Source organism: Equus quagga, chromosome 13, assembly GCF_021613505.1.
Source record: "Equus quagga isolate Etosha38 chromosome 13, UCLA_HA_Equagga_1.0, whole genome shotgun sequence".
NCBI lineage: Eukaryota > Metazoa > Chordata > Mammalia > Perissodactyla > Equidae > Equus > Equus quagga.
This window is the reverse complement of record NC_060279.1, coordinates 44399975-44418366: the sequence shown is the minus strand read 5'-3', so window position 1 is coordinate 44418366 and position 18392 is coordinate 44399975. Positions and strand designations below refer to the sequence as shown.

The 18392-nt window shown below is 35.7% G+C and overlaps 1 protein-coding gene across 3 annotated transcripts in view; it reads left to right on the top strand.

The window, feature by feature from the left end:
* C13H16orf87 (chromosome 13 C16orf87 homolog) overlaps positions 1–18117 on the top strand; it is a 27429-nt gene extending 9312 nt beyond the window's left edge. The window contains exons 3-5 of one of the 3 annotated variants that reach the window (XR_006891660.1): positions 10574–10756; positions 15739–16738; positions 17075–18117. Coding sequence is in view for 2 of the 3 variants with exons in the window: in XM_046683376.1 (XP_046539332.1) it covers positions 10574–10756; positions 17075–17193 (302 nt within the window). In the remaining variant the exon portion in view is untranslated. Of the gene's footprint in view, positions 1–10573; positions 10757–13895; positions 14409–15738; positions 16739–17074 lie in introns of those variants that run through there. The other 2 variants (XM_046683376.1, XM_046683377.1) reach the window with 2 other exon arrangements.
* Positions 18118–18392: the final 275 nt, after the last annotated feature.

The window sequence follows — 18392 nt, the reverse complement described above, 5'->3', positions numbered from 1 at the left end:
ACAATAAAACATTTACTAGAATCTAGACCTCTTTATCAGTAGGTCTGTAGCCGAGAGATATAATTGTTTATGATACACAATAAAATATTTACTAGAATCTAGACCTCTTTATCAGTAGGTCTGTAGCCGAGAGATATAATTGTTTATGATGCACAATAAAATATTTACTAGGATTTTCAGGCAACACTGTTTATAGTAGCAAAAAGTTAAGCCAAATATCATAAGTAGGGGAATGGTTAGTTAAGTAGGGTACATCTTTTAGGGAACAACGGTATGTGCTGATTAGAAAGAATGATGCAGATTTTTAGGTACTGAGTTGGAAGAAATCTTTAAAACTATTTTAGAAAAAAGTGCAAAACAATACTTGTATGAACTTTTTTTTTTTTAAGATTTTATTTTTTTGCTTTTTCTCCCCAAAGTCCCCTAGTACATAGTTGTGTATTCTTCGTTGTGGGTCCTTCTAGTTGTGGCATGTGGGATGCTGCCTCAGCGTGGTTTGATGAGCAGTGCCGTGTCTGCGCCCAGGATTCGAACCAACGAAACACTGGGCCGCCTGCAGTGGAGCGTGCGAACTTAACCACTCGGCCACGGGGCCAGCCCCTGAACTTGATTTTTACAAAATTTTTTTTCTTGTGATAAGTGCTTTTAAGATTTACTCTTAGCAACTTTCAAATATGCAATACAGTATTATTAACTATAGTCACCATGCTGTACATTACATCCCTGTGACTTATTTATTTTATAACTGGAAGTACCTTTTGGACCCCTCTTCACCATTTCACCCACCTCCCCAACCTGCATCTCTGGCAACTACCAGTCTATTCTCTGTAACTATGAGCTTGGTGTTTTGTTCTTTTTTTTAATTCCACATGTAAGTGAGATCATATGGTGTTTGTCTTTCTCTGGCTGACTTATTTCACTTAGTATAATGCCCTCAAGGTCCATCCATGTTGTTGCAAGTGGCAAGATTTCATTCATTTTTATGGCTGAAGAATATTCCATTGTATATACACACACCACATTTTGCTTGTCCATTCATCTGTTGATGGACACTTAGATTGTTTCCACATCTTGGCCATTGTAAATAATGCTGCAGTAAACATGGGAGTGCATATATCTTTTTGACTTAGTGTTTTTGTTTTCTTCAGATAAATACCCAGAAGTGGAATTGCTGGATCATATGGTAGTTCTATTTTTTGTTTGTTTCTAAAACCCCACAAAATGATTCCTACATGTAGTTATTAATCAGTAAATGTATAGATGGATAGATCACTGGATATCAAGGAAGATTTATTTGCATAGTTAAACATTTAAAACAAAAAAGAGAACCATCTTTAAAGCTCAAATTGCACTTATTTTAAAAGTGAAATCAAAGCTATAAAAGATAATTTTAAATTTCAGTTTGTGGAAAACTCTTAGTTATTATTGTAACTTTGTGACATGCAGGAGGAAAATAATCTAAGTAAAATAGATTTATCTAGGTTTGGATTGTTCAAAACTCAGGTTTTTCAAGTATATTAATTATCTTTGTATCTTTATAACATACATAGAAATAAGGAAGTAGGACAGTAAAATTATATAGACCTTTGTCTAGCTGAAAACACATATAAATAATCAAAATCTATTATGGAAATGAAGAGAGTTTTACAAGTTTAAAATTAATTTTGGTCAGAGGAGGAGATGAGTATTCCAAATAAAACTGTATTAAGAAATGTTCAGTGTTTTGTACGAGTGCATAGAACCTCAAGGCAAAATATTCTTTGACGCCTTTCCAAATGAGTTAGGTATGTGTTGTTTCTTTTGTCCTTTTTGGGGGGCCAATATTAAACGGAGATACATTTTTTGAAATTAGCTGTCTTGTTTATGTAGAATTTAATTTCTAAATTGAATGGTTGACTGAGATTTTAAAAAGTAGCCTTGAGATTAAGTCTTAAACTGTCAATTTGAAGATATTTCTTTAAAAAAGAGATGAAAGGAAATATTGTATTTCCTAAAATTGAGAGTATCTCAAAGGACCAAACCTTGAGCACTGTAGTAGTTATTCAAATATTTGATCAGTCTGTAACTACTGTAGTAGTTATCTATTTAAATATTTGGTCAGTCACCAAATACTGACAGAAGCAGTTTTTGGTGAGAACAAACCCAGTTTGTTCCAAATCTTTTAATTTGGTTTTCCAGATGGGTGTTCTGGCTGGTTAGTAATCTTAAGGATGCCATTTTGCATTTAATAACCATGGATATATCTTTTTCCTTTTAAAAATTTTAATTATAAAAACTATAAAGAAAAACTGAAATTCTAGATGAGATACTAGTTTATAAAAGACTTCTGAAGGTAAGAAAAAAGATTTAAAAGTAGGAAATTGGAATAGCTTATTAATATTTAACTGTGTATTTCTCAGTGGGTATAAGCTTTAGGTTAAGCTTAGTCAAATAACCTCCTTATTTTTCATTAGGGGAAGGAAAAAAGGGACAAAAAAAATTAAACCTAAACTTACTTTTCAAATTATTTTCTAAGATGAGTTAACAGGCACAGGCTGATAAATAAGCAAAAAAGTCTATAAATGACATATTCACTTTTAGTTAAGGGGAAAAAAATGGAGAAATGATTATCACCAGTTCCTTTTATAAATCCAAAGTGATTGAGCATTAATTTAGAAGTAAGTGATCCTCAACTCAGAATTGCTTGACAATGAAGGTTTGGTTTTATTTCAGAAAACATTATTTCTTATATGCTAATCACTTAAAATTGCTATACGTTTCATATGCACAACATGTTTTTTATGTAGTTTTTATTTTGCCTTTTGATGAAGAAATGCATAACTTCATCTCTGCATCTGTACTTTTAGGTTCTTAATCATATGGTTTATGTAATGATATCTATATTTATATTTAAGACTTTTTTTTAAATAGAATCCTCTGATTACTTCTAATTAAGACTGACTGATTTTAGGGCTGCTGCATAGCTGTCATACTAAGATTTCTTTCCATTGTACTCCAGGGATAATCTCACTTTTTCTTAGATAGTATTATTTCTTTTAACCCGTGTGTGTTTATTTCTGAAACAAACTTTCCAGAAATTGTTTCACACCTGGAAAAAGTTTTCATAAGAGAGAAGAGGTGGTACGTTTCCTCTCTCCCATTGTGAAGAATGCGTTTCCTTTGCACTCACACTTAAATGTCATTCTCATTCTTTGCTACTCAGTGAGTCCTTTCCATCTGAAGGCTCAAGTCTTCAGCTTAGGGCAATTTTTACCTGTTATTTCTTTTTCTCCATTCCTTTTTTTTTTTCTTTCTGGCATGCTTATTGGATGATATTATCAGGATCACCATCCACAGAAAACCTGACTGACATGGGACTGGACAGATAGTTTACTTTTCCTGTTTGGTGAAGAAAGATGAAGTTGGCACTACAGGACCAGTGAGTCAGTGATGTCATCAAGGACCTAGGCTCTTCTCTTTCTTCCATCCTGAGGCTCTCATCCTCCTTGTTACAAGGTAGCTGTTGTACTTTGAGGCATCCCATGAGCCTTCCAAGCAGGAAGAAGAGGGAAGGGCAGAGAGATAAAGGGGCATGCCAGCCATGCTTATGCCCTTAAAGAAAAATCTTTCTGAAAACCTTACCCAATTCCACTGACATGTCATTGGCCAGAACTAAATTTCATGGCCACTTCACTGCAGGAGTCTTGGAATGTGTATATCTTAGCTAGGCACCTTGCCTTCTTGAGCAGAACAAGATTCTCTTCTTGATGAAGAGGGGGAAGTGAATGTTGGGTGGATAATTAGCAATTACATCATAGATAATTATTAGATTTGTTGGATTTTTCCTTCATTTCTCTTCATTTACTGTCACATATTCTCTCTCTTTGTCCTTTTGCCTTGTTCCAGGAAATTTCATTGATTTCCCTTTCTAGATCTGTATTTCTGTCTTCAGACACGTCCATTATTTAGCTTGTCTTTTGCGCTTTAATTTTTAGCAGTTCATCTTGTTTTCTGATTTCTTCTTTGATAAAATCTTATTTTTATCATATCTTTTATTGTGGTAAAATATATGTAACATAAAATTTAGTATTTTAACCATTTTATGTATACAATTCAGTGGCATTAAGTACATTAATATTGTGTACTTAACTATCACCACTGTGCATCTCCAGAACTCTCTTCATCTTCCCAAACTGAGACTCCATATCCATTAAACAATAGTTCCCCGTTCCCCTTCCCTACTGCCTCAGGTAGCCACTGTTCTTTCTGTGCCTGTGAATTTGACTACTGTAGTTACCTCCCATAAATGGGATCATGCAATATTTGTCCCTTTGTGTCTGGCTCATTTCACTTTGCATAGGGTCTTTGCAGTTCGTGCATGTTGTAGCATGTGTCAGAATTTGCTTCCTGAATAATATCCCATTTTATGTATATATCACATTTTGTTTATCTATTCGTGCATTGCTGGACGCTTGAGTTGCTTCCACTTTTTGGCTATTGTGAATAATGCTGCTAATGAGCATGAGTGTACAAATACCTGTTCAGTTCCCTGCTTTCATTTCTTTTGGAGATATGCCCAGAAGTGGAATTGCTGGATCATATGATAATTCTCTGTTTAATTTTCTGAGGAGTTGCCACATCTTTTTCCATAGCTGCTGCACCATTTTACATTACCACCAGCCACGCACAAAGGTTTTGGTTTCTCCACATCCTCACCAACACTTATTATTTTATGTGCTTTTGATAGTATCCATCCTAATGGGTATGAAGTAATGTCTTGTGATTTTGATTTGCATTTCCCTAATTATTAGTGATATTGAACATCTTTTCATGTGTTTATTGGCCATTTGTCTCTCTTCTTTGAGAAATGTCTATTGAAGTTCTTTGCCCATTTTTTAATTGAGTTGTTTTTTGTGATTGAGTTGTAGAACCTGTTTTTGTTCTGGATGTTAATCCCTTATTTGATAGATGTTTGCAAACATTTTCTCCCATTCCATGAGTTGCCATTTTACTCTGTTGATAGTGTTCTTTCATGCACAAAAATTTCTAATTTTAATGAAGTCCTAGTTGTCTATTTTCTTTTCTTGCGTGTACTTTTCGTGTCATATCCAAGAGATCATTCCCAAGTCCAATGTCATGGAGCTTTTCCCCTGTTGTTTTTCCTAAGCATTTTTGTAGTTTTAGCTGTTATATTTAGGTCTTCAATCCATTTTGAGTTAGTTTTTGTATATGGTATAAGGGTTAATTTAATTTTTTTTGTGTGTGGATAGCCAGTTTTTCCAATACCACTTCTTGAAAATACTGTTCTTTCCTCCTTGAATTGTCTTGGCACCGTTACTGGAAATCATGTGAATATACGTTTGAGGATTTATTCCTGAGCTCTCTGTTTTATTCTGTTGGTCTGTATGTCATATGGCAGTCCACTTTTTTGATTACTATAGCTTTGTAGTAAGTTTTGAAATCAGGAAGTGTGAAACTTCCAACTTTGTTCCTTTTCAAAATTGTTTTCCCTATTTGGGGTCCTTTGAGATTCCATATGAATTCTAGGATGGAATTTTCTACTTCTGCAAAAGAGTCTTATTCTTAATGGTATAATCTCCTCTCATATCTCTCTGAAGGTATGCATTAGAATGTTAGAAAATATTTTTCTTGTTTCCTGAACTACCTGTGTTCCTCCTGTTTTATCTTGTTCCTTCTCTCTCACACTTTGTTTTCCTCAAATAGCTGATAATCCTTAATTGTTGATATTTATAAATGAAGGACTTCATTTATCACTGTAGATAACTTGCATGAATATCCTACACTGTTTTAAAGGTCTTTTTTTTTTTTCTGCTTTTTCTCCCCAAATCCCCCCAGTACACATTTGCATATTTTAGTTGGGGGTCCTTTTAGTTGTGGCATGTGGGACACTGCCTCAGCGTGGCCTGATGAACGGTGCCATGTCCGCACCTGGGATCCAAACCAGCGAAACCCTGGGCCCCCAAAGCGGAGCATGCCAACTTAGCCACTCGGCCGTGGACCGGCCCCAGAAGGTCTTTTTTGACACCAGATCTCTTTACTGTATAATCGGGAGGAGCTTATTGGCAGGCTTTTAGATGTAAATTAGGTGAGCTGGGGGCAGCTGTTGAATTCCATGATTGCCAAAATAAGGAAAGCTTCGGTCTAGGGCAGAGTGTGGAATCCCTTAGAGTATTTCATTTTTATGAGGAGCTGCCTTTGTTTGTTTGTTTCTTCTTTTCTGTGTCGTGGAGGTTCAAAGTTATCTTAAATGTTGCTTAGTTCACGAGAGAGCTTTACTTCCTTATGTCAGTTGCTCTGTATACACAGGCCCAACTGTTCAGCAGTAGTCCTAAACGTAGTTATTCTGATGATCACCTTGTGGCCTGTTCTCCCTTACTGTACTGTTTGTCCTGTCCTGGGAGTATCTTTGGGAAGAACAGCTCTCCCTTCTATAGGAGCCATCTCTTATTCCTGTTTTGGATTACAGTTTGTTCTATTCTGGTTTCTTAATCAGAATCTGTCAGCCTGTCAGTTTGCTGAAATTCTGTAGTTTTGGATCATTAATAGTACCCTTTCCTTGTTTCCAACTCTGCAGATTTATTTTCCTTTTTCCCTTTACTTTTTACCTATGTTTTAGTTTCATTTCAATGGTATCGTGAGAAGGTGGTGATATAAATGCATGTGCTCAGTCTGATTTTATTTATTCATCACCACTTACTATGAGTAGGTAACGTTCTAGGTTCTGTGAATAAGATAGACAAAGGTGTCCCAGCTTTCATAGAGATTATATTTGGATGGGGGGGACATATTGAGCATATAATTAAAAAAACGACAGCTTATAGTAGTAGATTATAGTAGTAGTAGTAGATTCTAGAAGGTAACATGGGCTGGGGGGGTTCTGGGGGTGACCTATAAATTGACAGCTGAAGGAAATAAAGCCTGTCTCGTGAAGAGCGTTGGGAGGAGAGCTTTAGGCAGAAGGATTAGCAAATGCAGAGACTCAAGGAGAGGAAGGAGCCTGTTTTATTAAAAGGAAAGCATGTCTGGGGTGCAGTGAACAAAGTGGCTAATGGTGTCAGATGAGATTGGAGAGAGGTGTCAGTTCTTGTAGGGACTTGGAGTCTTTGGTAAGGAAATTTGACTTTATTTTAAATATGGTGAGAACCAAACGAAAGGTTTTAGAAGGGGAGCCATACAGTTTGTTTTTGTTTTTGTTTCTAAGATAATTTTGGCAGCTCTGTAGGGAATGTATTTGATTTGGATGTTGCCCGTGGAGGTGGAGAAAAATGAAGAAATTGTGGATGTATTTTGCAAGGAGTATCTTTGGACCTTTGGATGATGTAAGCTTCAGTAAACTGAGCCACAAATGACAAGTTATTTGGCTTGTCCAACTGGTTGGTGCTGTTTACTAATATAATGAAGGTTGGGGGAGGAACAGATTTGGATGAAGGAAAATCAAGAGTTATTTTATTTTATTTTTCCTGAGGAAGATTCTACCTGAGCTAATATCTGTTGCCAATTGACCTCTTTTTGCTTGAGGAAGATTCTCTCTGAGCTAACATCTGTTCCAGTCTTCCTCTCTTTGTATGTGGGTCGCTGCCGACGAGTGGTGTAGGTATGTGCCTGGGAACTGAACCTGGGCTGCTAAATCAAAGTGCACCCAGCTTAACCGCTAGGCCACGGGGCCGGGGCCAGCCCAAGAGTTATTTTTTGATACATTTGAAATGCTTGTGATAGAAGGTGAAGCTGTAGGTAGGCAGTCTAGAACTTTGGGACGAGGTCAGAACTGAAAGTATAAATTTAGAGCCATCATAACAATAGTGTTTATTGTTTTGGGTCTATAGATTATCTAGGCAGAGTGTCAGTAAGAGAACAGGGCTTAGGGCAGAGTCGTGAGGCTTTCATATTAGAAATGAAGAGGAGAAGACAGCAAAGAAGATGGCTGGTGAGATAGGAAACCTGGAGAGCCTGAAAATCAAGTGAAATAATTTCAAGGACAAGAGTAGTCATCTTTGTTGAATTTTTGAGAGATGATATTAAGATGAATAAAGAGCAATGTCTGTTGGATTTGATAACAGATTTTTGTCCTTCTTGATGATCATTTTCATTGTGTTGGAAACTATACTGGAGTAGATTGATGAGTGAATGGGAGGTGAGAAACTTAAGGCAGAAAGTACAGGTTCCTCTTTTTTGAGAACTTTGGCTGTGAAGAAGGTTGCAGAGATGAGTGGGTAGCTGGAGGAACAAACCTAAATTCAGTGTCAAACTTTAAAAGGCATACTATAAAAAGCTTTACCTATTACTATTTCTTTCAACTTTTTTTCTTTGAGAAATTCTAAGGATACGCATGAGTGGAAAATGGCCAACCCTGACCCATCCACACCCACATTTACTCCTTCCCTTACATATTATTTTTAAGCAAATTTCATATAGTTTCAGTTATAAATATTTCATTCTGTTTTTAAAAGATAGACCTTTAAAAACATAAGCACAGTAAAAGATTAACAATAATTCCTTAATATCAGTGTCCAACTGGTGTTGAAATTTTCAGGTTTCTCATAAATGGTCTTAAGGCTTTTAGAAACAGATTCCAAATGAGATCCACACATTGCATATGGGTGCTATCTTTATTTATTTATTTATTTGAGGAAGATTAGCCCTGAGCTAACATCTGCCGCCAGTCCTCCTCTTTTTGCTGAGGAAGAGTGGCCCTGAGCTAACATCCGTGCCCATCTTCCTCTACTTTATATGTGGGATGCCTGCCACAGCATGGTGTGCCAAGCGGTACCATGTCCGCACCCGGGATCTGAACCAGTGAACCGCGGGCTGTCAAAGTGGAACGTGCAAACTTAAGCACTGTGCCGCTGGGCTGGCCCTGGGTGATATCTTTTCTTAGCTCTCTTTTTATCTATTTTCTCTTTTTTTCCTTGCAAATTATATGTTAAAAATCTCCATCACCTGTCCGTCTGGATGTGCTGTTTGTGTCTCCATGGACTTCTGTTTTTCCTGTGAATTGTAATTTGGATCTAAGGGCTTGATGAAATTCGATTTTTTTTTTTTTTTTTTTTTACAAGAGTACTTAATTAGGGAAGTCTTCTATCAGGAGGCACATAAATTCTGCTTTATCCCTGTTTTTGTGATGTTAGCAGCTGTTGATGTTTATTTAGTACTTAGATCCTTTAGTTCATTTCAGGTTGAAAATGGTGATACTCTGATTTTGTCACTCCTTCTTCATTTTTTTAGCTGCCGTAATTCTAAAATGAGAAACTTCCCTTCATTTGCTCTTTGGTTACCCAGTGAATGGTACAGTTCTAATAGAAAAGGCGGGCTACATGCTTTATTGTTTTTCTTTATTTAAGTTTTCAAAATGGTGAGTTGGTTCTTTAGCGTCTTCCTATGGTGACCAAGTAATTTTTGCTTTTGTTTTTGTGTTTAATGTCATGTACTCCTGGTTTTAAGTATATTTGATATGTTTCAGTCTGTTATAGTTACTGTTTTTATTGATGTTCGAATTGTCGTCTACTGGTCAATGGGAGCCTCTTCAAGTTGGCCATTGAGTCCTTTAACTAGACCCTGTTTTCCTTGATAACTTTCTTGCAATCAGGAATAATTAAACACATCATCTGGTATATATCTGATCTGAGACCTGGAATTAACTAATTCTCCAAGGATATGGTATTTGAAAATAACTGTTACATATTTTACTTAAATTTTTTTTTAACTTTACAGTAGCCTATTGAACATACTTATTTGACAGTCTTTTAAATTGTTCCCTTTAGTTCTTGGGATATGAATGTTCTTATTTGTTTTGCCTCTTTACTGTTGTGCTTTTAGGCATTTGGGAAATTCTCTTTCTTGCTTTTGCGTTCAGGTATGTATTAAAGCAAATTTTTGGTTTTTAGTTTGTTGTTTGTCTTATCCAACATTTTGATTTGTTTGGAGTGAAGGGGCTGGCTTCTTGCGTTACTTAATTAAATCACCATATTGACTAAAGTTCTCCTGTTGCTATTCCAGTTAGGGATTAACATGTTCCTAGAATGTCAGAAATGATGTCATCTGTGGCTAAAGTGAAAACTAACTGCTTACTTCCCTAGTGTTTTTATATTTGTTATGGATGCTTTCTGTTTGCTTTTTATTGGTAAGCTTAATATATTATGGTTAAGGTCAGTTTTGCTTTTGCATATTTGACATACTTCAAATCTGTAATTTGGGTAGGGGACAAAAAGAAATGGAATTTTTTTCCCTTTTCTAATACTTGACTATTTTTAATTGGAAGCAGAGAGAAGGAGAAAGGCAGAAAGGTCACTGTGAAATTGTGTGAACTTGTAGGGGTTGAAATTAAATGTGCCAAATAAAGAAACTTGTCTTCTGTTACAAGATTCCTCCTACCTATGTGTTAATGTGGATCTAAATTCCGTTGAATTTCTGTTTTTCCTGTGCGGGTGTGAGGGACATAGATGTTGTGGTTATCATTTTATAAAATATGCCAGCAGCAAACTCTAGTGCTATTTAGAAGGAAAAAGAAGGCATTGAGAACTTGGGCAGGTAGTGCTTGCTAAGCTCTAAAGTATATCACTTTTACTCGTCCGTACAGAAAACAAGCATGAGGCCAAGAGGAGGCGGACAGAGAGAGTTAGGCGAGAGAAGATAAATTCTACAGTAAATAAGGATTTAGAAAACAGAAAGAGATCTCGAAGTAACAGCCATTCAGATCATATCAGACGAGGAAGAGGAAGACCTAAGAGTGCGTCTGCCAAAAAGCACGAGGAGGAACGAGGTATGAACAAACCCAAGCAGGTTTTCCGAGGATGAAGTTTGTCTCAGATCTTCATTAGATGGTAGTGAAGAAAGTGTTTGGGAGGCACTGAACTCCTGGACTGAAATCACAATCATATTTTAGTTTGAAAGCATTTCCTCTGAGGTAGATGCTTGTTAAAAAACACAGAAATTTAATTCTTACTGGAAAGCTAAAGGCTTAAGTAAAACTCACCTTGCTATAAACTAATAGAGTTCAGAGATGATAATTTGTAAATGGCTTCTGGAGAAGCCTATTAAAATGACTGTACTTTGGAGTTTATTTTGTTTTTTTAAGGATAAATCTGAGTTCTGTTCAGACTTATTTCAAATTGTTATACTATGTGCTTTAAAAATTTACTATTGAAAGTGTTCCTCAGTATGAGTTTTTAGATTGGTTATTGTGTCCTTCCTACTTTGAAGCAGCTTTTAGATAGTTAGGTAAATTCCCCTTGGTCCAAAATGCGTTTATATTTCTCCTTACGTATCTTCTCCTTTCTTCTGATAAGTAATGTGTCTACCAATAACTTGTTTTTAACCATACTAAAGCTTTAGCTTCTCTTCTTTGATTTATACATCTTTTAAAAAGCTTTTTATTATGGAAAATTTCAAAGATTACACAAGAGAAGAGAGAATAGTATAATGAAACCCCCATGTGCCCATGATTATCTTTTTAAAATTGAGACTTTGAAGCCAGTTATTAATGAAAAAAAAGGATAGTTGCTCTTTTTAATTCTTTAAAAACCTCTGCCAATATAATTTCTTCTTTAGTGAAATGTGTTTATAATTTCTTATGTTATTTGTGAGTTATGCTTTGCTTTTTCAAGTAGTCAGTCTTAGGTATTCAGGTATTCAAGCATAAATGTAGATTTCTCGTATTTTAGATGCTGAGAATTTTTTACCCAGTCACCATTTCTGTCTGCTTTGTGTGCTTTTATTTACATAAAGTTACTGCTGCTGGGGAAAATAACTTCACTGGTATAGCTGTCCCTAAATTTTATCAAAGTTAAAGATTTTTTAATATTGTATGGCCAAAGGAATAGCGTTTATGTTGTATTTGACTGTATCCTATGAAGACCGTACTTAGATACACCTTAATTTCTTGGGTAATTTTATTGCTTTTTCTCTTTCCTTCTATTATACTGCTCTTCCAGAGAGTTTGAGTTATTTTCTCAATTTGAATGTGCTTTTTTAACAATGGGATGATCAGAAAATCTATGCAAAAGACTGTTTCCGAAGGAAACGAAAAGTCAAAGAGGAAAGAGAAAAGAGGGAAATACTGGTTGGCCTAGAAAGCAGAACATTCTTTTCAATTGAGGTAAAGGGAATATAACCCAAAGAATGGAGAAGGAATGCTTCTGGTGGTGCTTGAGAGGAGATGAGAAAGCAGATGATGACAGTCTTTTATTGGGGAAATGAAGTTGATAGAGTTATGCTAGGACTCTATATATGCAGATTTGAACTTTTATTTCATGTTAACTTGAAAAAAGAAGATTTATTTGGCTGTAAGTTTTTGTCAGGTATTTTCAGTTTATTATAGAAAAGTTTTAAGAAAGCTAGTTCTAGAGTAAGATATGCTTTTATTTGCTTTTAGTACAAACAGGAAAGTGCTCAAGGCAATTTTTGGAGAATAAACTGGAATCTCTTAAGGTAGGCCCAGGGGAGTGAGCAAACTTTTTCTGTAAAGAGCCAGGCAATAAATATTTTAGGCTTTGTGGGCCTTACAGTCTTTGTCGCAGCTGCACTGCTTTGTCGTGGTGGCTGGAAAGCAGCCATAGACAATATGTAAATGAATGTGCATGGCTGTGTGCCAGTAAGACTTTATAGAAACAGGTGGTGGGCCAGATTTGGCCCCTGGGCTGTATTTTTGCCAACCCTTGAGGCAGACCATGTTTTCTAAATATAATGCGGATAGAAAATATGAACTTTTGAAATATCTGTATATTTTAGAATAGACTTCTTTGATAGGTTTCTTAGTGTTAAGTAATTAGTTTAAATCAGTTTTGATTCCCTCTTCATAGGCAGTTGAAAAATTTGAAGCAAGCTTTACTTTTATTTTAATAAGGAAAACCTGACAATGTGTCTGAAAACATGTTTTTAATTGACTTTATTGTTTTCTGTATTTTGAAAAAGAGTAGGAAAAAGAATGGAAAAGGAAAGCTTGTTAGACACCTAGATAATAACAAATAATAAAAACAAACCTTTAAACTTAACAATTTTTGGTCAGTTTAAGATGTTTTTATATGTGGGGAGTATGATTATCCTGGATATTAGTAATGTAGGGGTGATATTTTAACTGATTAAAGTATATTCTGCAATTCTGAGTGTTTTATTAGTGAACATATAGAATTAATGTAGACTTCAAGTTAAAGATGGTGGATTGAATAAAAACATCTAGCTCTGTACCCTACCAGATCCTAGTAAAATCACAGTAAAGGGATTTTTTTTTAAAGGGCAAAACCCCCAAGGACAAGGAATGGAAGAGGCAGCAAAATTCCAGGAGGTGAAAACTGTTTGAGGAGACCCATGAAACCTAATTGTAAGCTCCTTTGGGGAGAGCTAAGAAAGAAGCTGATTTTTATTACACAATTGCCTTAAGGCAGGAATTTGTGTGTCAGTTATGTCTGGAAGTGTAGAGGTGAAGGTGAAGCTAAAAACAAGATTGTTTGGAAGTCTCTTTTTTTTTTTTTTTAAAGATTTTATTTTATTTTTTTCCTTTTTCTCCCCAAAGCCCCCCGGTACATAGTTGTGTATTCTTCGTTGTGGGTTCCTCTAGTTGTGGCATGTGGGATGCTGCCTCAGCGTGGTCTGACGAGCAGTGCCATGTCCGCGCCCAGGATTCGAACCGACGAAACACTGGACCGCCTGCAGCGGAGCGCGTGAACTTAACCACTCAGCCACGGGGCCAGCCCCTGGAAGTCTCTTTTTTAATAGCCCCCTAGGACTGTTTACCTCATCCTCCCTCCAAGTTTATCGTTTGGGAAAGATAAGATAAAACAGAGTTTCTGGTCTAGGGAACACCAGGCATCAGTGAGGGCAGGGGTACTATGTGAAGATCAGGAAGATTAGGTGAAAATTTGAGATGATAAATATTGAGTTCAGGCTTATTTTATATCTTTCAGGTAAGAGATTAGAAGTATCTTCTCTAGGATACCAGATACAGATACATTCATTTGGGATTTCACAAAGAAATGGCCCAGTCAGATCATCCTAAAGTGATGACCACAGTCAAGCTCCACATATGTGCATGAGCTAATTAACTTTTTTTGGTCCCGCTCCTAAACATGAGCACATTACCAAGAATTACCCAGATATACAGAAGAAAGCATCTAGTATCAAAGGCTAAGACCAAATCAACAGGGGAAAAAATAATTTGGATACAACAAGTTTTTGCAGGGAGAAGAAAAAATTAAAGCTATCATTAATATTCTTCGCAAGAGAAGATATTGTAGTCTTGAAACAAGAGTAAGATGATATTTAAAAGGAAATTGCAAATGTCAAGAATTTACCTGGAAAATGAACTTTAAAATGTGAATCTTGGGGCCAGCCCCGTGGCTGAGTGGTTAAGTTCGTATGCTCCGCTTCAGTGGCCTGGGGTTTCTCAGGTTCAGATCCCAGGCGCAGACATGACACTGCTCATCAAGCCATGCTGAGCCAGCATCCCACATAGCACAACCAGAAGGACCTACAGCAAAAATATATAACTATGTACCGGTGGGGCAACAGTTGTTAGCTCAGGTGCCAGTCTGTAAAAAAAAAAAGTGAATCGCCCAAAAAAGTGAACATATATATATATATGTTCATATGATTTGCAGAAATGAAAAACTTTAACAGAAGGCTTATAGACAAAATTGAAGAAATGTACCAGAACATAGAGCAATAGGAAAAGAGATGAAAAAAATAAAATGGGAAAGATAAGAAATTTAGAGGACCAGTTTGAGATCGACATCTGTAAATAATTGATGCTGCAGAAAATGAACATAGAAGATGGAGGAGAAGGAAGTCATCAATGAAATAATTTAAGAAATTTTCCCAAACCTGAAGGACGTTCAGTTTCCATGTTGAAATGGCCCACCAGATTCCCAGCCCAATGGATGGTTAAAAGTAGAGATTATACCAGAGCATTTCATCATAAATCAGATCTCTTTGGTTAAAGGGAAAATCCTTCAAGTGTTTAGAGAAAAAAGAATCAAATAATATTGGAATTAATACAGTGGGAAAAATACTACCCAGCCAGGAACAAACTATTTATATGTGAGCAACGTCAGTGAATTTAAAAAACATGTTGAACGAAGAAGCTAAACACAAAACAGTACATACTATATGATGCCATTTATATGAAGTTCAAGAACAGGCAAAATGAATCTATGGTGGTAGAATCGGAACAGTGGTTGCTGGGAGGGTGGGGAGGGATTGACCAGAAAGAAGCGTGAAGAATTTTGTATGTCTTGATTGTGGTGTGGGTTACATGGATGTGTATGTTTCTCAGAACTCATCCAATTGTACCTAAGATCTGTGTATTTCACTGTATGTAAATTGAGCAATAATTTTAAAAATAAAAAAAGGTATTGGGTTTTCTTTTTTCAAGATTTTATTTTTCCTTTTTCTCCCCCAAACCCCTTGGTACATAGTTGTGTATTGTTTTTAGTTGTGGGTCCATCTAGTTGTGGCATGTGGGATGCTGCCTCAGCATGGCCTGATGAGTGGTGCCATGTCTGCGCCCAGGATCCAAACCGGTGAAACCCTGGGCTGCTGAAGCAGAGCATGAGAACTTAACCACTTGGCCATGGGGCCAGCCCCAGTATTGGGTTTTCTTAACAGTGGCACCAGTAGTAGTTGGCAGACAATTTTTTGCCTTCGTGATCCTAGGGGGATATCTACTATGAGTTAGTGTAAAGGTTGACCAAAGATACTTTCTGACATTTAGGGTCTCAAAAAATTTGCTACCTGTACTCCCTTTTTCAGGAAGCTACTGCAGGATACATGTTATCAAAATGAAGACATAAACCAAGAAAGTATCTTGGGATCCGGGTCACAGGGTCCAACTCGAGAGAGATGAAGAGAATCTGCAGCATGGTGTTAAGAGATTCAAGATAACAGTTGTGTAACAGACCTGGAAAACAACCGTTTCAGATTGGAGCACATCAGATGACTTGGAGAGATTTCTTCAAGACGATAACATTGATATAATACATAATATGTCTAAAATTCTGAAAGGCACACATAACTAGGAGAGAGTTTGGGTTGAATTAGTAATGAAAACCTAAGCAAATGAAAAAAGAGAATCCCTTCAGGGAAAACAATGTGCAGGAAAAGGAAAATAATTTACATAGAATAATGTAAACATTGAATATTGATCTCCCCGAAATTGTGATATAATGGGGAGAGTGTGGTACAATACGTGGAAAACAACAAAATCCTAATTTTCCATGGGAGAAAGTCACTTAATAATGCCTAAAATCAAAAAACTAAAAAGTAACATCATATAAAAAATATTAGAGATAGAGACATAAAAACAAAAAGGAACAATTGAAGAAAAAAGTAGTTGCATTTGGAGAGTGGGAAATGTATATGGGGGAGGACTTCTGTTTTTATAGCAAGTTTGGTAAAAATGATTTGACTCTAAATTATGTGCATGTTTACCTTTGATTAAAAGGTCAAAACAAAATTAAAAAACAGGAAAAAGTAGAATCATAATAGAGCCTGAGAAAATTTGGAAAAATGTACACAAAGCTGTTAATTGTGACTTTAGCTGGCTCATGAGAAAATAGATGATTTTTATTTTCTTTTTTGTTTTTCTATATTTTTCAAATTTTCTACCATGGACTTGGATTACATTTGTAATCAGGAGGGGGAAAAATAGACATAAATGTTCATTATTCTTATTTTCTGTAGCAGGGCTAAGGTGAAGAAGTTAATATATTCATAAAGGCACCACTGATGTTCAGAAGGGACCATCTTTAGGGTGAGAAAATTCATTTTGACCAAGACAGTGAGCTCATACTAGTGAGGAGAAGGAAATGTTTGAGAGTCTTAGAAAAATGATGTAGCTATTAGACTATGTATAGAAACATACATCATTTCCATTTAGTCTTACAATTTAGTTCATGGCATTTCTATAACTCTTTTGTGTAATTTTTAAAAATTTTCAGTTCAGTAGCATACTTTATAACACAGTGTACACTGTAGTATAACGTATAATATTTGTCATTTAAAGAAATACTTGAAAGCTTTAAGTTTTTTTAAAAAAATTACTGCATCTACTGCCTTTATATTAAGCTTCCCCTTTTTCTTTTAACAGAGAAACAGGAAAAGGAAATTGACATCTATGCTAACCTCTCTGATGAAAAGGCTTTCGTGTTTTCAGTCGCCTTGGCAGAAATAAATAGAAAAATTATCAATCAAAGACTTATTCTTTGATATTTGTCTGAAAAATGTGTCGAAACTTTCTTCAGGATTACATCAGCAAATTCTCGAACAGTCACGGACTCTCAGGAGCGTTCTGACTGCATCAATAAGGGCCATCGATTGTTTTTTTCCCCCCTGTCATTTAGCCTGTGCCACATTTGGGAGCAAAACTCTAGGCTTGGACTGTTTTGGGATTTCCTTGTTTACCAAGGAGTGTTGTCAGTGTTTTGTGTTTGGGACATAAGTAAGTATATATTTACCACCCCTCCTCCCCCCAAAAAAACTGGATGGCTATTAAAGGATAAAGGGGTAGGGGTGGGAGTGGAAGTGTGAAAACTAGGGAGATAAAATGCTTAATAGTATTCGGGTTTGCCACCAGAGATGCAATATTTTAAATACTTTGAGAAAGAGTGACTTTTAAAAGTATATATTTCAGATTTTCAGCAGTAACAGATTGCATATATACAGTTCAATTACTTTTAGTAAATTGGCAATTGATATTTTATTGAATGGGGAATTAAGAATATAAACTGTAAATTTTGTCTTAAATTGATTTTTTTCTTGGCCTTTATTTTTATGACTTAAGGTATGAGTTGTATTTTGGGAGATACTTTCTAAACAGTTTGGAAGTTTGGGTGCTACATGAAGAAAAACGTTTAAGGATATATCATACTTTAGATATAAACACCTTGTTTTCTTGAATGTAATTTATTTATTGGTTAAAAAAAAAACTTTTCTGCTCTCAAGATGGTGCCTGTTAACCTAAACATAAAATATATTTATTACTTACAAAATATTTCTTAGATAGCCACTTTTAAGCAGTAATGTTTTATCTGAATGGGTGTTCATTTATACATCCTGATAATTATTTAAATTGTTACTTAACCCCACTCTGGAAGAAAAAAATAAATTTAATATTGAAATTAATAGATTAAATAGTGTGGTGTAAGCTTTTTGTTCTAGTGAAGTTTGTGAAATATATTTGACTCAATTTTTCTAGTGTTAAATGATATTTATAGTTGATTTATTTTGTACTAAATGTTTTTACATTTTTGCTTATCAATTTAATGATTAACATATTCAGACTTGACAGTAACTCCCTTATTTTAAGTGCTCCCCACCCCCAAAATCTGTTTGGAAGTCCTACCTTATTAGGGAAGGTAGTCATCAGTTAGACTTAGCCCTTACTTAAAAGAATTTCCCTTTCAGTT